General features: G+C 52.4%; 1 protein-coding gene across 1 annotated transcript in view; it reads right to left on the bottom strand.

Moving 5' to 3' along the window:
* The window catches only part of carmil2 (capping protein regulator and myosin 1 linker 2), a 323,518-nt gene that overhangs the window by 217,167 nt on the left and 81,893 nt on the right, over positions 1-24,458 (bottom strand). Inside the window, exon 4 of the mRNA XM_072518320.1 lies at positions 6,384-6,443. Coding sequence (XP_072374421.1) covers positions 6,384-6,443 — 60 coding nt within the window. The remainder of the gene's footprint in view (positions 1-6,383; positions 6,444-24,458) is intronic.

Below are 24,458 nucleotides of genomic sequence, written 5' to 3'. Positions count from 1 at the left end.
TGAGTCCAGAGGAGGCAATTTTTGGGGTGTCGGAGGACCCGGGAGTCCAGGAGGAGAGAGACGCTGACGTTTTGGCCTTTGTTTCCCTGGTAGCCCGGCGATGAATTCTGCTGGCATGGAGGGACTCAAAGCCCCCGAAGTCAGAGGCCTGGCTATCGGATATGGCGAGCTTTCTCGGTCTGGAGAAAATTAAGTTCGCTCTGACAGGGTCACTGTCAGGGTTCGCCCGGAGGTGGCAACCATTTATCGTCTTCTTCGCGGAAAATTAATCGTCTGCAGGGGGAGGCGGGGGGTGGGGGGCGGGAGGGGGGTTTAGGGCAACGTAGATTAGGGGGGCAGTTAGGTGGGTCCTTGTAGGAGGGGAGCTGGTTTTTGCACTATGTTGATTGTTCTTTGCAGACTGTTTTGTATTGTTGTTGTTTACTATGCCAAAATGCCTCAATAAAATTGTTTATCAAAAAAAAAAATCCAGTCTTCCAATCTCCATGACTCAGTCTCCAACTTTTCTCGCAAGGCAGATGGTACTGGTCTCACTTTAAAAGAAGTGAGGGGTTGCGTCTGGATCTATATAGATCTTCACCTGGAGGCTCTTTATTTTACCTAACTCTCCGCGAATGTAATATTTCCTGCTCAACTGTTAAGGCAGCAAGTCAGCTTTCAGGATCGAACTGGTACAGCAACCCACGCTTGCTCGGGTGATCCCCCACCCTGGTCCCTGATTGGTTGGTCACCTGGGACACGTGACCCTCTCGGCAGACCACCCATAAAGGAGACAAACACCAAAGCAGCAATATAAATATTATACAGCTCATTTCTTTTTTAGTGCAACTCAACATTTTCACCACAGTTTCTTAAATTTATCCATTATGACCCTTTTCCAAATCAACATACACCTCCAGTTAACACAAATTGCCTCTTTTGGTTTCATAATTATTATTTTATGCTTACCTATGTCACAAGCAGCAGAAGGTATTGACGTACTGGAGGGCACTGGAGGGACGGTATTTTTGATACTCGCTCCTCCTAGATCATGTCCGTCCTCACTCAACATGGCCATTGTGAATACAACCAGGCCTCACACAAGATGGCCACTGGCAATCCCAGAAGGAACTGCCGACCTTTAACCCAGAAGTGAGTCTACGTCAATTTTAGAGATGAGATTCAGCTGCAAACCTTTAGATAGCTTCTATAAATAAATTGCCGAGCATTAGTGAGGGTAGAAGCCTTAGTGTGGAAGCAAGGAGGACGTTGAATTCCTCTGTGAATTACTTGCTGTGTGCTTTGTGGGTTACGACCAGTACCGGATAACAAACCCATTTTGTAACCTGACTACGGACTGTATGAGAATCTATCTCAGTAACTTGAGGCCATTTTCCATTTAGACGACCATGAACCTGGCTACGTGCTTTCACTTGTATTAATCCATAAATTGTTAATTGATTTGGCATGGTCTTCTGGTGGCTCATGTTGTGTCTCTAAACCCATCTATACTCCGACCCCTTGCAATATCACACTATATTGAATGGTATCTTGATACCTTTATGATCTAAATCCTGCTTAAAGTATACAGGTAGATGCATAGGTTAATCAAGGACAACCAGTGCAGATTTGGTGAAGGCACACCGGGCTGGATTCTCCATCGGTGGGATCCTCCGTTTTGCCGGCAGCGCACTCACGCCCGTGGATTTCCTGATGTCATGGGGGTGCCCACAATGTGAAACCCCATTGGCCGGCTGCCGGGAAGGAGAATCCCGCTGCCATCGGGGGCGTGCCGCACCCAAAATTGGGTACAGTGGGACGGTGAATCCTGCCCACAACGTCTGACAAATTAAGAGTAGTTTTAAGAAGTTCCAGATTCCTTAGAGAATGGAGCTGCGGTCAATGTATTGTATGTGGATTTTAAGAAGGCAGCTACAGTAAGGTGCGTTGGAGGTTGCTACAAACATTTACAGCTGTGATACAAGAGGAAATATCAATAGAAAGTTGGTTGATGTTGGAAAGTTGGAAACACAAGGGGCGCGATTCTCCACTCCCACGCCGGTTGGGAGAATCGCCTGGGCCGCCAAAATTTCCGGGGACACCGGTCCGACGCCCTCCCGCGATTCTCCCAAGCGGCGGGAACGGCCCGGTCGAGTTTCGCGGGCCGCAGGCCGGAGAATCGCCGGAGACACCCAAAATGGCGATTCTCCGGCACCCCCCGCTATTCTGAGGCCCGGATGGGCCGAGCGGCCAGGCCAAAACGGCGGGTTCCCCCCGGCGCCGTCCACACCTGGTCGCTGCAGTCGTGGGCGGTGCGTGAACGCTGGGGGGCGGCCTGTGGGGGGGCGAGGGGGGATCCTGCACCGGGCTTCACCTGGAATGTGGGGTGGCCCGCGATTGGTGCCCACCGATCGTCGGGCCGTCCTCTCTGAAGGATCCGTCCCCCATCTTCTTGCGGGGCGGATTTAGAGAGGACGACAACCACGCATGCGCGGGTTGGCGCCAGCCCGTTGTGCGGCGCCGGCCGATTCATCTATGTGGCGCCGCTTTTACACGGGCGACAAGGCCTGGCGCGTGTAGATGACGCGGCCCCGATCCTGGCCCATTGTCAGGGCCTGAATCGGTCGGGACCGGGGCCGTTCCGCGCCGTCGTGAACCTCGACGGCGTTCACGACGGCGCGGCCACTTCGGCGGGGGAGTGGAGAATCCCGCCCAAGGTTAGAGGTATATGTAAAGAGAATAGGGGCGAAGGGTTATTTTTGGATTGTTTCAGCAAACAGCCACCACAAACACGTTGGTGGAACAGCTTTCGTTTGCAGCTTAAACCATCTATAGTTCCACAAATTCTGGCTGCACTGGTCTTCATTGTTGACCCTTGGCTGTTCATTTTGTATCAGCTACAAATTGGAAATTTTGATTACTGTGCCCTTTCCCAAGATGCCAATTCATTCAGTCTTCAGGTTTGCAAGCCATTGACAGGGAAATTTAGACTAAATCAGGGTTGTGACTCACGATTGACCTCCATTGCCCACCCCATTGGATTATGGGGGAAGGTCCCATGCTTCGGAGGCTGTTTGTAATTGCCCGCACCACTAAGGGTGCATCCAAGATGTCTACTTATGAAATTTACTGCAAACTGTGGTGTAGGTCAAGACCTGGAATATCAGGACTCAAATGTATTATCAATTCCTTCCAGCATCCTTTTTTCAGAATTACAGATTCTTGATCCCACGAAGAATAGTAAGGGTCACAAGGCCAATCCCTGGGATACTCAACTAATAACCTCCTTCCAACCTTAAACACTTATACTTAAGGGCATTCTACAGTTACTACCTTCGAAAAAATTATCCAATGCTCTACGTTACCTCCTACTGTTTACTCCTTACCTCAGGCATTGATCATTGAGTTCTGACATTGCTGTACCTAGAGGATGCATTATAAATACCTGGAGTGGGGCAGGATTCACGGGTTTATATGTGGGCTGAGCTGATAGAACTATGAGTAGCTTAGTGGGGACAAGAATATTTACACACTCTCCATAGAACTAATCAAATAAAGTCTAACTCATATAGCTAGAATGTGATCGATCACCATGGAATGTGAAATCACATTGAACAAAGACTGTTTAGTCCTCAGCATTGTATAAATAGGTAGATAAAAGCAAATTACTGCAGATGCTGGAATTTGAAGCAAAAACAGGAAATGTTGGACAATCTCAGCAGGTCTGACGGCATCTGTGGAGAGAGATCGGAGCTAACGTTTCGAGTCTGGGTGACTCTTTGTCAAAGCTAGAGGGAACTGGAAACAGGATGAGATTTATATATTTGGGGGGGGGGGGGGGGGTGGAGCAGTGGGGCTGGATAGGGGGCCAGCGATAGGTGGAGATTGACAAAGATGTCATGGACAAAAAGACAAAGGGAATGTAAATGGTGATGATAATGACTAGGAAGGGTGCCGATAGTGGCACATTAAGAGGTCAGAATATGTTCAGAGCACAACAGAGGTAAGCACTGTGTCAAGAAATACATGCTCAGCTCAGTGGGCCTCTGACCAGTAAATGAGTGCATTGCTTGCAACTCTTGTCTCGGCACAGAGTCGATATTTGACTGCATTGAGTCCATAACAATGTCATTCATTAGTCAGACTTTTAACTGGCTACAAATAAAATGGATGTGGAATCTGTTTAGGATTTAGCATTTTAAAATAAAAACACAAATAGAAATAAGTAAATTAGATAGCAAAATGTAAAAATGCAATTAAAATTAAAATAGATACGAGACTATCGGACCAAGGGAAAACAAGACACAAAGTAAATCATTTAAATTTATTGATAGCGGGTTCGATCCCAGCTCTGGGTCACTGTCCGTGTGGAGTTTGCACATTCTCCCCGTGTTTGTGTGGGTTTTGCCACCACAACCCAAAGATGTGCAGGCTAGGTGGATTGGCCACACTAAAATTGTCCCATAATTGGAAAAAATGAATTGGGTACTCTCAAAACTTATATTAAAAAAATAAAAAAATTTAATTTATTGGTAGCTAAATATTTTTTATTTAAAATGTTGCCTATTTGCAAGTTCCAAGTTCTATCCCTGTTCAAGTTGGGTATGCTGATCTCAGTGGTGGAAACCCCAGGACTATTTTAATTGGTCGCAATAGCTTTGGGTTGACAAGAATCTGGCCAGGGCTATTGTTGCAGATTGTTGTCCAACCATCCCCCATGGAACTCCATGTATGTGGATGCATTGTGAGAACAGGATCAGGCTACGCTGTGATGGCCCTGCAATGGGTGACCCACACAGACAGTGACCTGGGGCCAGGATCAAACCTAGGTCCTCAGTGTCATAGGCAGCAGTGCTAACCACTGCGCCACCATGCCGCCCCCTATATCCAGCTTTGTTGAGACATGATTATGCACACCACTATGTACTGTAGGATTTACAGCAGACACAATCTCTGGTTTTGTATCTCAGTTATACTCTTGCCTTGAGAAACTTCAGGAAGGTGAAAATGGCCAAAACAGCTGGGGCAGCATGGTGGCACAGTGGTTAGCACTGCTGCCTCACAGCACCAGGGGACCGCATTCGATTCGGACCTCAGGCGACAGCCTGCGTAGAGTTTGCATGTTCTCCCCGTGTCTGCATGGGTTTCCTCCGGGTGCTCGGGTTTACTCCCACAGGCCAAAGATGTGCAGGTTAGGAGGAATTGCTACTCTGTATTGCACCTTCGTGTCCTGGGATGTGGAGGTGAGATTGCGGGGATGGGGTGGAGGAGTGGGGCTAGGTGACGTGGTCTTTCCGGGGGTTTGTGCAGGCTCAATCGGCCGAATAGCCTCCTTCTGCACTGAAGGAATTCTATGATCTTAAACGAACACAATTACAGTTTTTTCTGGCTTGGGGCTATTACTTTTACTTTTCATTCAAGTTTATCCCATAATACAATAACTTTAAACATCCAATATCATTATGAAGTAGGGAAGTAGGGAAATAAACAAGGCAGTAGACAGTTTACAAGCGACCTGTAAATTGCAACAGTGACTATCTTGGTAGGTGAGTTGAACTGTTCTGTAGCCCACATAGAGATCTATATAATTTTACCTGTCTGCTTAACATTTTGTATTATTATTTAAAGATAAATGTGAACTCCCTTACCTTGTATCAGTGTCTAGACTATTGCAACCTTTCTCTTGTATTCTCAAAGTGCTTTACGCATAATAGAAATTAAGTCAGTCCACATTTTCATGCTAAATTTATTTAGGCAAATCAGTGAATGCGATATTTCTAACAGTAACATGCAAAATTCTCTTCCTTTATTAACAACATTCAAAACTACCCAAACTCAGGCTGCATGAAGTGTTACAAAAAGCATGCAAGGTCAGTGCATTGGTTGAATGAGGAATTGCAGCAAATTGGAAAAAGCAGCAATTTCTTGCAGCTCAGAGCATCATTTTATGTTAAAACATTCTAATCCCAGCAGGTTGTTGAATCTATCCTACATCACATACCATATCATATTTCACGTTAACAAGGTGTTATCCTTAATGGTTTTAAACATCAGCAACAAATTATATTTTCTATCCTCAATAACGTGGAGAAAAAATCATACAAAGCAAATTAGCCAAAACATTCAGCAAACACCTTCTCAAATGTTTCACAACATTTAAGATTAAAAACCTGATAGCCAGTGGATTACACAGGAATCATTTGCAAACTCTTACATAAAATACATTGCACATTTTAAGGATTGACGAGAAGTGTTACCTTCGCACCTTTCTATCTTTTTGTCACATATTTTAGGTTTGATTGTTGGCACAAACGTGTTGCTGTGTTTCAGAACCCCTTCAGTGTTCAAAGGGTGGGGGGGGGGGGTTAATTAGCAACATTCTACATAGTGATTAATGTGCTTACCTGAGTGTGGTCGACGGCATTGATTGCATTGATCTCCAAGTAGTTGAAAGAAATTTCCACCTAGAAGCAAGAGGCGAATGCATAAATTGTTGGCACTGAGGGCAGAGTATATCAGAAAGACACGATGGGATGCCGATCAATTCCATGAAAACGACAAGTTCATCATGAGGCAGCACAGGTTGTAATGGATCATCCAGCCAGCTAACTCTCTGGGGTTTACCAGCAATGCTAGCGACTCAGACCAAAAACTGATCGAGGTTGCTATTTACTTTGTGTATAGATAACTAAGCAAATTAAGAACGAGGTCATTTATTTATAAATAGAGCTTTGCCCTGTGGCAGCCTACTTATATTGAATACGTAGAGAAACGACAGTAGGGGAAAGAGTGCGGAAGCAAAAAGGATTAGACAATTTCTTGAAATAGAAACTATAGGTTACAACTTCATCACTGCAGATGATTGGGAAGGAAATAAAGGATGGATTTTTTACCGTGGGATGTTTTTGGATGGGCAGTGGCAGAGCAAAGAGGCCGCCCGTCCGATGTCACTATTCTGAGGACTGTAACATTTCAATGTTGAAGTTTAATGGCCAAATTTCCCATAAACCCAGGCGCAAAGATGCACCTGAATAAACAAGACTGCAGTATTCTTGCTGCTGACTTGCCCAGAAGATGAGCTGGAGTACAATCAGTTGAGAATTCTCAAAAGAATTTCCAGTTACAGACTTCTAGCAGTTGAAGAGGGGGATATCTGGTAAACCCAAAGCCCTTTTAAAGATTAACTACAAGGGGCAGGATTCTACGTCCAGCGACGCAGGAATCGCGAAACGCGATTGGGCGGAGAATCACGCGTTGGGCGAAAATCAAGGCCAGTGCTCCGGTACCTGGACAGTGGCGTGAATACATTCCAAGCCGGCATGCAAATTGTACAGTAATCGCCATTGGCATAGCATCAACATTCCGACTCGGCATTCTCTTTCTAAATATTGTTACATTTTTTCCAGTTAAGGACAATTTAGCGTGGCCAATCTACCTAATCTGCATATCTTTGGGTTGTTGGGGTGAGACCCATGCAGACATGGGGAGAATGTGTAAACTCCACAAGGGCAGTGACCCAGGGCCCGGTTCGAACCCAGGTCCTGGGCGTCGTGCGGCAATAGTGCCAACCACCGTCGACGCAGCATTCTCCGGGCCTCCTGTGATGGTCTGCTTCCTCCAGGCAGAATTACCGACGGTGAGGTTCACTTGTAATATTGAAAATCGGGAACCGGGTTGCAGTGGTTACTGAGGGAGCGAGAGGGGGTACAAAAAGTGGCCAACATCGCTATAGTGTGCTGACAGCTGTGCCACTGGCCAAGGCACCTGCCAGGGCCGAGGTGAGTAACAGGGTGCGGCCAGGAGGTCGGCCGTGAGGTCGGGGTGGCCTGGCACGGACCAGCATTGCCACAGCCTGCAAGACAGCCATATGGCACTCCGCTGACTGCCCACTGTGAACTTAGCGCCACAGGTCACATGGGTGCCTCCCCAGGCCTCCCACCTAGGTACCCTCTGGCTCCTTGACTTCAACATTTGAAAAGTTCTATTAAATTTGTTGAATAGCTGGAACATCTAACCAGAAAGATAAACCATCCTATTGTTCAGGCAAGTTCATCTTGATTCTGAGACAAATGAGGAGGTACTTGTGGAGCTCATGGAGACACACACGCAAGACCCGTTCACCTCAGACTCCATGAAGCTGCCCAAGCAGATGCTGAAGCAAAGTGGCAGACAGTGTGAACACCCGCAGCATTACCCAGGACAGGGATTCAGAGTCATGAGTGTCTCAACAACCTGACCGAAACAATAAGGGTGAGAATAATAATGTCCTAGCTCTATTTTGCTGCATCGGACCTGGGTTACAACACTTACCCTTCCCCAGCTCTCCAAATACTTCCTCCACATGGATCTCCATCAATCACAGGTGGGCACTGTACCAACTTTTCTTCACATTACCTGTTCTTCTGGCACAGTATAGATTGAAGACAAGGAACTTAAAATCAGTAAATTCCCATGGAAAGACTTTCAAGATAATCCAGCCAGGAGATACCACATAGATACCAATGATCTGAGTATTTGCAGGTGAATGTCCTTGCAAATACTCATCCCAATTGTGATAACAGGCTGGAAACTTGGCACAGATTTGTACAATACACTGGCGGTGATCACTAACCTTCCTATTCATAAAGGCTACTCATTCATTGGGAAATGCCCTGATGGCTATCTGAGTGTATTGTTCACAGCCTGACATTGTGGGATGCCAGCTATGACAGCAGAAATCTTTAAAGTTATGAAAGGTTTTGATAGAATAGACATGGGGAGAATGTTTCCACTTGTGGGGATGAGTAAAGCAACAGGCCATCATTGTAAGATGGTCACTAAGAAATCCAATGGGGAATAGTTCACTGAGGAAAGGCAGGAGAAGACATCAGGGTAGCATAAATACTGTCATAGGCTGATTGGGCTAAATGGCCTTTTTGTTTTGCTGTATATCCCATGTAATCTTGTGTAAATCATTTTCTGCTGACAGCTGCTGTCCATGGAGTTTTTGTAAAATCTGTGCTCTTAGCGAAGAAAGTATCTGTGATCTGTTTGATGCAGACACGGATGCAGATTGACGAACGGGATTGAAGCCACATGCTGCAGCTTGGAAAGAGCCCAGTGTGGGAAAACAATTAGGCCCTTGGTCGGCTTAACACTTGTGGTAAGAGGCTGGCAAAAGTCTTTAGCGTCCTCTTCAGCTCCCCAGAGAACCCCATGGGCAGGGTAAGGACATCTGTCAGTGGCCTGTCCTTACTGCAGGTCCTTGAGTTTCCTTCACCCTTGACATCCAATGACAGTAGAGTGAGCAGGTTCAGTGAATCCCAGACTTCTGGTTGGGTTTGAAGGCAAAGAACGTAAAATCAGTAAATTCCGATGGAAAAACTTGCAAAGTAATCCAGTCAGGAGATATGCACACAGCTACCAATGATCTGAGTATTTACAGGTGAACATTCCTTCAAATAGTAACCCCAGTTGGCATTTCATGTTGAACTGCCATAGTAAAGAAATAAATAAGAATGGAAAATGCTAGAGCTTCAGGCCCTGATGTTTCCCCCAGAGTGCTTCAGGGGAGCCACTTCCATGAACCTTCCCATGTGGCAAGTGTCAATGGCTTCATAAAATTACCCTTAATGGGGCTTTAAATTATCAATGTACCGGAAGAAGAGGTGAGGGAGGAGACCTGTGTAGGACTGGAACATACATGTTCCACATCGCTCACAAAAAAGTCAGACATAGCTAGGATCCATGTTGATACTGTTATGGGGCGAGGTGTTTTCAGAACCCCAAAATGTATCATGGAGTTCAACCAACCTCACCCTTTAATGTATTTGTTGCTTTTCCAAGCACACGGCTTTTCCCCTAGGTGTGGGATTACAATTATGGACACGTGGGTTTTTAAACACAAAACACTGTTTATTCCATGAACTCAACTTAACATCTTAAATAAACATTGGATCTCTTAACACCCCTTACTTCAAAGATAATTCAGAAAATATTGCAATAGTAAATAATTCCTCAAAATGTTCCTTCAAACTTCCAAGAGACTTAACACCTTTAAACAAAATCACATCAGGTTAAAGGCTTTACTTTAAATCACCCAAATGATCCAGAGATAGTCTTTCATAGCAGAGGTCCAGCTCACTGCAAAAGCACAGACACACACACAGCTCTTTCCCTCCAAACTGCAAAACCAAACTGCAAAATGGCTGACCTGACCTTAGCCCCACCCACTCTCTGACATCACTGTTTTCTGAAAGGTACATTGCTTAAACATCCATGTCTTAAAAGTACTCTCACATGACAATAGCCATCGGAACACCCTTCATCTAGAGAAAGTGATTGGAGTTGACAAACAAATTCAGCCAGATTAAGGAAGGTGATGATGGATGGGGATTTGTTTGGCCTCTGTTCAAGGAAGAAGCAGCAAGTAATATTCTGGTGGGGTTGAAGGTGTATCAGGATTGGACATCCATGGTCAGGAAAACAGATCGGACCAGGAAACTGTTAAAATTATGGAAGGCATCGGAAAAGTCACAGATGTCGATGGGAAGAGTATGGACAGCAAAAAGAAAGAACTTGCATTTATATAGCATCTTGGGATGTGGGATGTGCTTGGCTGGTCACTGCGGCTGCAGCAACAAACTTTCCAAGTTCCTTTATAATCCAGGAGTTGAGTTGAAGACCAAGCCCGGGATTCTCCGAGCCCACACCGGGTCGGAGAATTGGTGGGGGGACACCCGAATCCCGCCACGCTGCTCTGATGCCGGGCCGCCGATTCTCTGGTCGCTGGAGAATCGGCGCCAATTGCTGATGCCGGCATCAAAACCGGCGCGAGCGACACCGGTGTCAATGGGCCTCCAGGTCTAGTAATTCTCCCCGTCCTCGGGGGCTAGAACGGCGGCGGAGTGCTGTGCACTGCTCCGGCACCGAAAGCCGGCCCTCCATGGCCGGTGTGGGTCCACACATGCGCGCCATGGCCGGCGTGGGTCCACACATGCGCACCATGGCCGGCGTGGGTCCACACATGTGCGCCATGGCCAGCGTGGGTCCACACATGCGCGCCATGGCCGGCGTGGGTCCACACATGTGCGCCATGGCCAGCGTGGGTCCACACATGCGCACCATGGCCGGCGTGGGTCCACACATGCGCGCCATGGCCGGCGTGGGTCCACACATGTGCGCCATGGCCGGCGTGGGTCCACACATGTACGCCATGGCCGGCGTGGGTCCACACATGCGCGCCATGGCCGGCGTGGGTCCACACATGCGCGCCATGGCCAGCGTGGGTCCACACATGCGCGCCATGGCCGGCGTGGGTCCACACATGCGCGCCATGGCCGGCGTGGGTCCACACATGTGCGCCATGGCCAGTGTGGGTCCACACATGCGCGCCATGGCCGGCGTGGGTCCACACATGCGCGCCATGGCCGGCGTGGGTCCACACATGTGCGCCATGGCCAGCGTGGGTCCACACATGCGCGCCATGGCCGGCGTGGGTCCGCGCTTGCGCGCCATGGCCGGCATTAAATCGTGATTTCGTACATGGTCTTTAATAGCCTCTAATTGGTGAACTGCCGTGGGGGCCGCTTTCATCGGCCCCCACGGCAATTCAGTACGCTCAATGGGCCGAGTGTCCGCCAGGTTCCGCCGGCGTCGTCTGCGTATGGTCCTACCCGGCGGGACCTCGGCGTTCTGGCTGTGGGGGTTGTCCTGGTGGGGGGGCGGGGGGAGCTAACTCCGGTGGGGCCTCCACGGTGGCCAGGCCCGTGATCGGGAGCAACCGATCGGCGAGTGCGCTAATTATGGAGGGGGGGCCTATGTTCCCCCACGCCGGGCCCCTGTACGGCTCCGCCATGTTGCCCGCGGGCTGGTGTAGAGACGGCTGTGGCCCGCATGCGCGGACCTGCGCCAGCCGTGTCGTGCAAGCGCGGACCCACGCCGGCCGTGTCGTGCAAGCGCGGACCCACGCCGGCCGTGTCGTGCAAGCGCGGACCCACGCTGGCCGTGTCGTGCAAGCGCGGACCCACGCCGGCCGTGTCGTGCAAGCGCGGACCCACGCCGGCCGTGTCGTGCAAGCGCGGACCCACGCCGGCCGTGTCGTGCAAGCGCGGACCCACGCCGGCCGTGTCGTGCAAGCGCGGACCCACGCCGGCCGTGTCGTGCAAGCGCGGACCCACACCGGCCATGGAGGGCCGGCTTTCGGTGCCGGAGCAGTGCACAGCACTCTGCCGCCGTTCTAGCCCCCGAGGACGGGGAGAATTACTAGACCTGGAGGCCCATTGACACCGGTGTCACTCGCGCCGGTTTTGATGCCGGCATCAGCACTTGGCTGGGATTTCGGAGAATCCTGGCCCATGTAACTGCAATTGCAGAAACAAGTTTTTAAAATCCATACTTTGTCTTTTCCAGAAGTCAAGGAGTTTTGCTCCTGAGGTTCCCATCGATGGAAAAGTGACTGGGTGGGATTCTCTGAAAGTGGGGCTATGTCCCCACACCGGCGGGAAAACCGGCGGCAACAGCCCCCCAAGGTGAGGAATTTGCACCTTTCGAGGGGGCTAGGTTGCTGCCGGAGTCGTCCCCGCCGCACAAGCTGGCACCGAAGGGCCGGTGCGAGTTCGCGCATGCGCGGAACGGCCGGCGTGATCTCGTGCATGCGCGGACCAGCCGGCATATTTCTGCGCATGCACGAGGGTTCCCTTCTCCGCGCCAGCCCCCAGGCAATATGGCGGAGCCCTACAAGGGTCCGACGCAAAGGACAGAAGGCCCCCCACGAAACCAGCCCGCCGACAGATCGGTAGGCCCCGATCGCGGGCCGGGCCATCGTGAGGGGCCACCCCAGGGTCGGATCCCCCCCGCCCAGGACCGCCCCCGCACACGTATCTGCCAGGTCCCGCCGTGCGTGAGGTGAGTAATTCACGCCGGCGGGACTGGCCAAAAATGGATGGCCACTCAGCCCATCGGGGTCCGGAGAATTGCCGGGGGGGGCCGGTGTCAACGGCCCCCGACCGGCATGGCAGGAATCCCGCTGGCCCCCGAAAAACAGCGCTGGAGAATAGGGCAGCCAGCGGCAGGGCGGGATTCGCGCCTACTCCCGGGGATTCTCTGGCCCGGCGCAGGATCGGAGAAACCCGGCCACTATCTCTCTGCTGGAGTTTGAAAGTGGAAAAGATAAGCGGCTGGATTCTCCGTCCCTGAGACTAAGTGTTGACGCCGGGGCAGGACTCATGGAATTCTACTACACCCAAAACTGGCGCCACATCTGGACTGATTCAATGACGTTAAGGGGCTAGCACCGGCATCATGGGATTGGCCCGGAGTGCGGCCAAACCCTCACCCTGTACCACATGCAGGCACCCATACTGGCCACCATGGCCAGGTGCCCTGCCCACTGAAGCCACCAGCTAGCCACTCCTGGGCTGCATGGCTCGGACTGTCTAATACCGTGCGTGTTCTGTGTTCCTACTTACAACCAGGAGAAGGCTGCTCATAACTGCCGAGAGCGAGAGGACCGGAGTGGGACCGCCGGACCTGCGGCCGCTCACTGAAACAGAACAGCGTGCCCTCAACGTGATTGGCAGGCCGGAGGAAAGTGCAGTCGCCGGGGTGGAGGTCGGCATCGCGCAAAGAGGTGAGACCCTGCTGAGTGGCAGTTCCCCACGGTACGTGCATCATCCCCCCACCCCCACATCCACACCACCCCCATACCTCTGCTCCACCACCACCCCTACACCTCCCTCCCCACCTCCCCAACACACCCCCATCAGCACCCCTGCCCGCAATGCAATCATGCGTCTTGTCTTGTGTATTGCGGGAGCTGCTGGTGATGGGGCAGAGGCCCCCTTCTGGTGTCCCCCGCCCCAGCCAAAGCCAGAACCCCAGGTGCCGAGCAGCGATGAGGATGACACCCTCTTGGACGGAGCCATCGATCCTCATCCCAAGACACCCAGGAGATGGAGTCCGGTGAGGACACAGACATCCCGTCACAGCTGCCTCCAATACCCTCCACCATCCCAGAGACACTCACCTCGGTTGGACACCTTAGTGAAGAGGCTCCTGCGGCACTATCGGGTGCACATCACGCTCATGCTCCGTACAGCAGGTACTCCGTACAGCAGGCGGTCAAAGGGCAGGCCGACCCCAGGGACTAGCTGCCGTCCAGACGGGTTTCGGACTTCTGGAACGGACAGTCCCATCGATGCAGTTGCAGAGTCAGGGGCTACATGAGGGGTTGTCGGCGAGAATCCAGCACCTGCAGGTGCAGTTGGAGTATTCCAACCGCGTGCAGAAGCAGGAGGTGGTGCCGACCACGTGTGCCACCCAGGCCAACACCGCATGGGTAGCGTCTGCAGTGAAGGCCTTGGGGGAGAAGGTTGTGGCTATGGATCAACATGCCCAAGGCCTAGGGCATTCTGTACAGGTGCTGGCCGAGGCCCAGGACAGGCCTGCCATCTCACAGGCAGCCATTTCCCAAAGCCACCGAGATATTCCCCCCCCCCCCCCCCATCATGGAGTAGCCCGGGGGCCACTGGGCACCCGAGGGAGGAGGAGGTGATGGGGCCCATGTCGTTAACTCCCGGAGGGGAGGTGCCAGGACACTGCAACGCCTCGGACTCACCCCCTCCTGACCCTTGGACACCCGAGCAGCAGCCGGGCCCATCCAGGCCCAGTCATCCCGGAAGACGGCCGCCAAAGGGAACCCAGGTCACAGGATGGGAATCGCAGCTGGTCGTCACCACTCCTGGTGTACCGACTGGGGATCCACCTAGACATAGCGTTAGGGTCCATAAGGCCAGAAAAATAGACACCTGTTTGGTTAGCATGGGGGAGGGCACAAATCTGAATATATGTTTTCACATTAAACACCTGTGCACAATGTTACAACCTGTCTCGGTGCTCTGTCAGATGGGTGTGAGAGGTGGGCTGGCTGCAGAGTGGGTGCGGGTTGTTGGGAATGGGCGGATGTTGGGGTTGGGCTTGGCCCAGAGACCGTGGTTCAGCCACCGCTCACTGCCGTGGTGTCCCACTCCCACCGTCCCTACCTCCACGACCCCAGGGAATCGATGGGACCGTGTGATGGAATGGCCAGCTCGCATGCAGGGATCGCCCAGGTGGATGGTGGGAGGAATACAGTGGGTCGGAGTCAGATGTTGATAAATGATGCGGAGCACCAGAGCTCATCCCGCAACGGGTTGTCATCATCCTCCATCCCATGGACCAGACCCGCTGTTACTGCCAACCCTGGGTCCGCACCACATAGTGCGGCAGGTAGGTATCATGGAGGGGGTTGCAGGCGGGGAGGGGTGGGATGTGATGTCAGTGGTCTGGCCCCCCCCCCCCCACTCCTAGTCGGCGAACTTGGAGGCGATTAGAACGTCCCATGGTCCCGTGCACATTGGCCCTGGTAAGCATATTGTGCGGCCTCCTGTGCCTGCCCAGGCCCCATGCCCTGTCCATCCTCTCTTTGCCCCGCATCTTCCTCGATGGATGTGGGCTGACATTCAACCTCCTCCTCCAGCACGTCGTCCCTTGCTGCGCAATGTTTTGGAGGACGTGGCAGGCCACCACAATGCGGCGACCCTCCCAGTGCTATACTGGAGGACCTCTCCAGAGAGGTCCAGGCACCTGAACTGCTCGATCACGTCCCTGGTGGCTGCATGGGCGTCATTGTAGCGGGTCTCACGTCGGTCTGTGGCATCCAGGTAGGTGTCATGAGCCACGACCGCAGCGGATAACCCCGTCACCCAGGAGCCAACCCGCCAGCTGGGGGTGCACCTCGAAGAGGCCGGGAATCTTCAAGTGTGCCAGGATGAAGGCATTTTGCACACTTCCCGGGTATCGGGTGAAAACGTGCATGATGCACATCTGATGGTCACATATCAGCTGCACGTTCATTGAGTGGAACCCCTTTCGGTTTGTGACGATCAGCCTATCATCAGCAGGTGCCCGTAGGACGACATGCATCCCGTCGATCACCCCCTGGACCTGGGGCATCTCGGTGATGGCAGCGAATCCCGCTGCCTGGGCATCCTGGTGGGCTCGGTCCACCTTGAATTGGATGTATTGAGCCACCTGGACATATAGGGCCTCTGTGATGGTGCGGATGCACCTGTGCACCGAGCTCTGTGAGATTCTGGACAGTTGCCCACTTAGTGCCTGGAAGGACCCTGTGGTGCAGACGTCAGGGCGACGTCGCCTTGAAGGCCACTGGAATAAGATGCCCTCCCCCATTGCCCCGCGGTGCAGATATGTCGCACTGTCCCCTTGCTCAGCAGGAGTCATCAATGGCATGCCCGGTCCGGCAGGTCCTCGAATGACTGACGCTGCCGATACATGCAGACGGAGAATCCCGTCCAGTGTCTTTACTTGGGAGAGGAGAGAAGGGAGAACCTTCCTGCTTCATTGGCCCCTTTTCCAGACTACTCACCCCACTGTCTTTAGCAGCTTGTGTTAAATAGATTTTTAAATGGTTACTTCAATCACATGACCTTTCAGAAGCAGTTTGTTTGTCTGAACCAATGGTTATTTTTGTTTCATGGCCGGGGGTAGATTCTGAGTAGATTCTGTCATGTCCCAGCCATTAATCACCTGAATGAGTCATTGTCCACCTTGATCAGATAGGAAGACATATTTCCAGAGACCATTGGGCGCGATTCTCCAAAATGGAGATTAAGTGTTCGCGCCGTTGTGAATGTCGTCGCATTTCACGACAGCGCGAAACGGGCGGGGGGACAACCGATTCTGGCCCCCACAGGTTCACGCCGCTCCTGCCTCCCTTCCCAGCGCCAAATGGGCGCCGCGCCAACTCGCGAATGCGCAGTTGGGCCGTGCCAACCCATGCATGTGCGGGGGACTTCTTCAACGCTCCGGCCCCGACGCAACATGGAGCGGGGGTTCTGGGGCCGGAAGCGGAACAAAGTAGGCCCGGGGGGGGGGAGAGGCCGGCCCGCCAATCGGTGAACCCCATTCGCAGGCCAGACCCCATCGGAGGCCCCCCCCTGGTGAAGGAGCGCTTTTCCCGCCACACAGGCCGCCCCCCCGACCCATCGCGCAGAGTTCCCGCCGGCAGTGACCAGGTGTGGACGGCGCCGGCTGGACTCTGCCGATTCCGCGCGGCCGCTCGGCCCATCCGGGCCGGAGAATCGGCGGCCCGGCCGCAGACAGCACGCGGCAAACGCGCCGGCGCAAATGGCGCCGATTCTCCGCACCTCGGAGAATTGCACACCGGCGTCGGGGCGGCGTGGCGCGGTTGTGGCGATTCGCCTGCCCGGCGCGGGGCTCGGAGAATCGCGCCCCATTGTTCTAGCAGACTTTCTTTGACCGCTGGAGAGGTAGTCTTATGGAAATGCCAATACTACGTCCAGTACATTTCGGTAAATCCCTTTGAAATGGTTCTTGGCATCCTTCAGTGGGTGTTTTGGGATGTTTGAATTGAAATTCACAGTGGAACTTTCCAGAAGCTGGGCAACTTGCCATACCAGATGTCAGGTGATTTGTAGCAGCCAGCTTTAGTCAGTGTATTTTCTTGTCTTTAAAAAGTCCTCTTTAAACAGTCCAATTTGGTCAGTCGGTGAAAATACAGATTAATATCACTCATGCACAAGTCATAACAGCGTGACAGATACCACAAAGTGCTTTACAGCCAAATACGTATTGTTAAAATGTACATGCTGCTGTAAACTAAGCAGATCCACTAATGATGGTGAAAATGGCATTGGAATGGGAGCAGGAAGAGAGTGCTGTGAAGAGTTCCTCAATCTTTTGGCTACGCCCACCATCCCATTCGCGTCAGATGGAACACATTCGACTTTCTCATTAAGTCTGAAATAAGTTATACATGTCTAAAGTTCTGTACAAATTGCAATCTACTGTGAAATGAAACTGTTTTACAACAACACAGTGGAAGATTTGAATATTTGCCCATAAAATTAAGTGAATGACATAATTGACAATGGGGCTGCATTTCATTATCATCCATCTTTCAGACTCCAAATTTACTGAAACTCAAATTCATACTACTCTTGCAGCATATCGCATGAAAACAAGCAACTAAAGAAACAGTGTGGACATATGCAGGTTTGCAGCAATGAACCAACTCACTTGTCTCTGTTTTGAGCATCTCGCACTCGGCTTTTGGCTGTTCACTCTTTATCATGTTTTCGCTGCAGCCAATAAATTTCTTGCTGCTGCCAACATCATTTTTTCTTAGAACATTGAATTGTGTTTAATAGCTAACTTTGGCCCAGATTGCTTGGTTTGTTAGCATTCATATAAATAGAGCTGTGGTCTGCATACCCACTTGTCAACTCTGAACTGTGGTTAATTACTTTTTGTAGCAATTAGACATTTGCAACATGCCATTATATGTGTCAATGTTAGTGGCGGAGTAAAAGTACAATGTTCGTGGCAAAGGGCGGCACGGTAGCACAGTGGTTAGCACTGTTGCTTCACAGCATCAGGAATCCAGGTTCAATTCCTGTCTTTGGTCACTGTCTGTGCAGAGTCTGAACGGTCTCCCCGTGACCAGGGGCTGGTTTAGCACAGTGGGCTAAATCGCTGGCTTGTAATGCAGAACACAGCCAACATGGCGGGTTCAATTCCCGTACCAGCCTCCCCGAACAGGCGCCGGAATGTGGCGACTAGGGGCTTTTCACAGTAACTTCATTGAAGCCTACTTGTGACAATAAGTGATTATTATTATTATTTTTATTTTTATTTTTAATTTTTAAAATTTTTCCTTTTCTGAGTTCAGAGTGTGGGTCAGGGGCAAACCCCTAATCCAGCTCCTCGCCTGCTCCAAAAAACTAATTCAAATTGAATCGAATTCACGGTCCCCACAAGAGAGACATACCAGATCTGAACCCAAAGGCTCAATCTACAGACACTTGTTCTTAGCCAAAAGGCCGAGAAGCGATGTGATTATTATTATTATGGAACCTGAAGATGGAGCTGTGCTCCGAAAGCTAGTGATTCGAAACAAACCTGTTGGACTTTAACCTGGTGTTGTAAGACTAACGCCAGGGTCCCAGGTTCGATTCCCAGCTTGGGTCACTGTCTGTGTGGAGTCTGCACGTTCTCCCCGTGTCTGCGTGGGTTTCCTCCGGGTGCTCTGGTTTCCTCCCACAGTCCCAAAGATGTGCGAGTTAGGTGGATTGGCTATGCCAGGGGGGTAGCAATTCTGATCAGTAAGGGTGTGGCATTCGAGGCTGAGAGAATTGTGGCAGATAAGAGGGGCAGGCATATAATGGTGAGTGGAAAGTGGGAGGGTGTCCGGGTGGTGTTTGTGAATGTCTACGCTCTGAATTGGGATGATGTGGAATTTATGAGACGCATGCTAGGCTGAACCCCGGACTTAGATTCACACAACCTGATCATGGGGGGAGACTTTAACACAGTCATTGACCCCGAGCTGGACTGGTCGAAGTCCAGGACAGGGAAACGACCGGCAATGGCTAAGGAACTGAAGGGTTTTATGGAGCAGATGGGGGGGGGGGGGGGGGGGGGGGGGGGGGGGGGGGGGGAGATCCCTGGAGGTTTGCGCGGCCGAGAGCGAAGGAGTTCTCGTTTTTCTCCCACGTTCATAAGGTTTATTCCCGCATAGACTTCTTTGTCTTGAGCAGGGCGTTAATCCCAAAGGTGGCGGGGACAGAATACTCAGCAATCACAGTCTCGGACCATGCCCCGCACTGGGTGGACCTGCGGCTTAGCGAGGAGAGAGGGCAGCGCTCATTCTGGAGACTGGATGTGGGGCTGCTGGCGGACAAAGAGATTTGCAGGCGGATTAGCAGGAACATCCAGGATTACCTGGAAACAAACGATACGGGTGAGGTAGCAGCAGCGACGGTCTGGGAGGCTCTGAATCAGTTGTCAGAGGGGAGCTCATCTCAATTCGATCCCAGAGGGAAAAGAGAGAAAGAGTGGAGAGGGAGAGACTGGTGGAGGAGATACTCCAAGTGGACAGGAGATACGCGGAGGCCCCTGAGGCGGGGCTACTGAGGGAGCGGCGGAGTCTGCAGGCGGAGTTTGAACTGCTGACCACAGGGAAAGCGGTAGCACAGCTGAGGAAGGCAAGGGGGGCCAGTCTATGAGTACGGGGAGAAAGCGAGTAGAATGCTGGCACACCAACTGCGAAAGAGGGAGGCGGCCAGGGAAATCGGGAGAGTAAAGAATAAGGAGGGTAACATGGTCTTGGATCCAGGGGGGGGGGTGAACGGAGTCTTTAAGGAGTTCTATCGTAAACTATACGAGTCGGAGCCCCCGACGGGAGCGGAAGGGATGAGGCAATTTTTGGACCAGTTGAGGTTTCCAAAAGGTGGAAGAGGACCTGGTGGAGGGGTTGGGGGCCCCGATTGAATTGGAGGAGATTGTCAAGGATATAGGGGGCATGCAATCGGGTATAGCCCCGGGGCCGGAAGGTTAACAGGTAGAATTCTAGAAGAAATTTTCGGAAATATTGAACCCACTCCTGTTGAGGACCTTCAATGAGGCTAGAGAGAAAGGAGCCCCCGCCCCAACAATGTCACAGGCCTTGATCTCACTCATCCTTAAACGAGGGAAGGACCTGGAACATTGCGGGTCATACAGGACGATTTTGCTTTTAAACGTGGGTGCCAAATTGCTAGCTAAGATTCTGGCCACAAGAATTGAGGATTGAGCCCCAGGGGTGATAGAGGAAGACCAGACTGGGATTGTTAAAGGCAGACAACTCAATACCAATGTCCGGAGACTTTTGAATATTATTATGATGCCCTCAGAGGGAGGGAAGGCGGAGGTGGTAACAGCGATGGATGTAGAGAAAGCCTTTGACCGGGTGGAGTGGGAGTACCTGTGGGAAACGCTGGGGAGGTTTGGGTTTCGTGAAGGCTTTATTGGCTGGGTGAAATTGCTGTACCAGGCACCTGTAGCAAGTGTATGTACAAACCGGCTGAGGTCGGGGTACTCGAGCTTCACCGGGGAACGAGGCAGGGGTGTCCCCTCTCCCCATTACTATTTGCCCTAGCTATAGAACCGCTAGCTATGGCGCTGAGAGCCTCGAGGAACTGGCGGGGACTGGTTCGGGGTGGGGTGGAACATCGGGTCTCGCTATACGCGGATGGTTTGCTCCTGTACATTTCGGACCCTGTGGAGGGGATGGGGGAGGTTCTACGGATCCTGAGGGATTTTGATAGTTTTTCAGGGTACAAACTGAACATAGGAAAGAGCGAGTTGTTTGTGATCCAGGCCAAGGGGCAGGAGGAGAGACTGAAAGAGCTGCCGCTCAGGATGGGAGAGAAAAGTTTTCGTTACCTGGGTATACGGGTGGCCAGGAAATGGGATGCCCTGCACAGGCTCAACCTGACCCGGTTGGTGGAGCAAATGGAAGGGGACGTTAAAGGTGGGACATGCTCCCGCTGTCACTGGCAGGGAGGGTGCAGACCGTGAAAATGACTGTCCTCCCCAGATTTTTGTTTGTCTTTCAGTGCCTCCCCATCTTCATCCCTAAGGCCTTTTTTAAGCGGGTGAGTAGGATCATTTCGGGCTTTGTGTGGGCGAATAAGACCCCGCGAGTAAGGAGATCGCTGTTGGAGCGCAGTCGGGGGAGTGGGGGGGGGGGGGGGGGGAGTTGGCACTGCCGAACCTTCGCAACTACTACTGGGCAGCCAATAGAGCTATGATTGGGAAGTGGGCAATTGGTGGTGGTGGGGGGGGGGGGGGGGGGGGGGGGGGGGGGGGGGGGGCGGGGTGCGGTGTGCGAGCAGCTGGAGGCGGTGTCATGTAAAGATACTAGTCTGGGAGCTTTGATAACGGCTCCTTTGCCGTTCTCGCCAACCCGTTACTCCACAAGTCCACATGTCCGGTGGTGGTGGCAACACTGCGGATCTGGGGACAGTGGAGGAGGTACAAGAAGGTGGAGGGAGTGTCGGTCTGGACCCCGATATGTAACAACCACAGGTTTGTCCCTGGTAGGATGGATGGTGGGTTCCAGAGCTGGCAGAGGGCAGGCATCAGAAGGATGGGAGATCTGTTCATAGACGGAAGCTTTCCCAGTTTGAAGGCGCTAGAGGACAAATTTAATCTGCCGCCAGGAAACGCCTTTAAATATCTGCAAGTACGAGCCTTCCTGAAAAAATAGGTAGTGGCCTTTCCGACGCTGCCGCCACTGAGGATACAGGACAGGGTGGTCTCCGGCACCTGGGTGGGGGAGGGGAAGGTGTCGGATATCTACCAGGAACTACAGGAGGCGGAGGAAATCCCGGTGGAGGAGCTCAAGGGCAAGTGGGAGGAAGAGCTAGATGAGGAGTTGGAAGCGGGTCTGTGGGCAGAGGTCCTGGGCAGGGTTAATTCCTCCTCATCATGTGCCAGGCTCAGTCTAATTCAATTTAAGGTGGTCCACAGGGCACACATGACGGCAGCGAGAATGAGCAAGTTTTTTTGGGTAGAAGACAGTTGTGTGAGGTGCAAGGGCAGCCCTGCAAACCATGTCCACATGTTTTGGGCATGCCCGGAGCTTAGAGAGTTCTGGCAAGGGTTCGCGAGGGCAATGTCCAAGGTGCCGAGTCCAGAGATAGCAATCTTTGGAGTGTCAGATGACCGGGGAGTTCAGGGGGCGAAAGAGGCCGACATCTTGGCCTTTGCCTCCCTTGTAATCCGTGTGGGGGGGGGGGGGGAGGATTAATAAATTGCAATGGAGGATTAGGGGTGGGCAGATGCTGAGCGGGACAATCCAGAACTAGGGGACACAGTTTTAAAAAAGAGAAGCTGGATTCTCTGTTCCTGAGACTAAGGGCAGGATTCTCTCAGTCCGGGGCCGGGCCGGAGAATCCCCGCGACCGGGCAGAGCGGAGAATCGGCGCCATTGGCGCCAGTGTGGTTGGCACAGCGCCGGTCGCTGGCCGCTCTACGCGGCTGGCCCGCCAATTCTCGGCCCGGGATGGGCCGAGCGGCCATAGTGAAAACGCTGAGTCCCACCGGCGCCATCCACGCCTGCTCACAGCCGGGAACTCTGCATAGAAGGGTCAGGTGACGGCCTGTGGGGCAGTGGGGGGGGGGGGGGCTCTGACCCCGGGGGGCGCCTCCAATGCGGCCTGGCCTGTGATCGGGGCACACCGATCAGCGGGCCGGCCTCTCTGGCTGGGGGCCTCCTTTCCTACGTGCCGGCCCCCGTAGCCCTGCGCCATGTTGCGTTGGGGCCGGCTCGTTGAAGGAGGCCACAGCGCATGCGTGCATTGGCGCCGGCGCCACTGTGCATGCGCGGATCCTGTGGCGCCCAGTTCGCGCCAGGATCGGCAGTTGGAGTGGCATGAACCACTCCAGCGCCTTGCTGGCACCCTGTAGGGGCCAGAATTAGTCCTGGGAACGGCCCTTTCACGCCGTCGTAAAACGCGACGGCGTTTACGACGGCTTGGACACTCTGCCGCGTGATGGGAGAATCCCGCCCTAAGTATTGATGCCAGGGCAGGATTTGTGGACTTTTACGACAGTAAAACTGCCGCCGCACCTGGGCCAATTCAACGGCCGTTGAGGGGCAAGAACCAGCGCCGATGTGGAACATGGCCGGTTCCAATGAAAAATGGTGTCTGGTTTGCCGGGTCCATGATTGACACTCAGGGGGCTGACAAGATGCGGCCACATATACACACTCCACCCCCCACACAAACTCATGCCAGCCAACAAGATGGCACTTGTTGCGCTGGAGCGCACCCATCCCGTTGATGGGTGGGCTGGAGCCAGAAGGCACCTAGGGGAGTGGCCTGAGGGGACACCCATACGACCCGTGGCACTAAGTTCACAATGGGAAGTCAGCGGTGTGCACAGCCACATGGCTGCAGCAATGGTGTTCCATGCCCGTCCGCCCCGGCCCCACAGCCCACCTCCACTACTCCCTCTGGCTTTCAGCACAACTGTCAGCACAATATGGTGATGTTGGACACTTTCTGTCCTCCCTCTCTCCCCCTCAGCAGCCACTGAGCCTCTTAAATGATTTTTTAAATCACAAGTGAACCTCGCTATCGGGAATTCCCCCCGGTGGAGGTGGAGAATACCGGGTCAGGCCCACTAATGATATGTAAACGGTGTTTATTGTACGTGCGGAGTGGAACACATTGACTCCGCTGTCGAGGCCGCAGCCATGCAGCTGTGCACGCCCGCTGACTTCCCACTGTGAACTTAGTGCCACTGGAGAATTGCGATTTGCAGAACCGGGTGCCTGGCATGATTTTGGCGTCAAAACTGATTCACCAATCACCTTTCCCGCTTTCGGCGTCAGCTGACAGAGAATCCCGCACCCCCGTCTCCCAATTGAGATTGAAATTAGGAGGAATTTATTTTCCTCAGGATCATTAATCTTTGGAATTCTCTTCCATAGAGATTAGTGGAGACTGGATCATTGAATATATCAGATTTTTGATTGACAATGGAGTCGAGGGTAATGGACAGGAATGAAAGTGGAGTTAAGGCTACAATCAGACCATCCATAATCGTGCTGGATGGTGGAACAGGCTTGATGAGAAAAATATCCTGGT

The sequence above is a fragment of the Scyliorhinus torazame genome, chromosome 10 (assembly GCF_047496885.1).
Source record: "Scyliorhinus torazame isolate Kashiwa2021f chromosome 10, sScyTor2.1, whole genome shotgun sequence".
Lineage (NCBI taxonomy): Eukaryota > Metazoa > Chordata > Chondrichthyes > Carcharhiniformes > Scyliorhinidae > Scyliorhinus > Scyliorhinus torazame.
The sequence above is the reverse complement of the archived record's forward strand: the minus strand, read 5'-3'. Positions and strand labels throughout refer to the sequence as shown.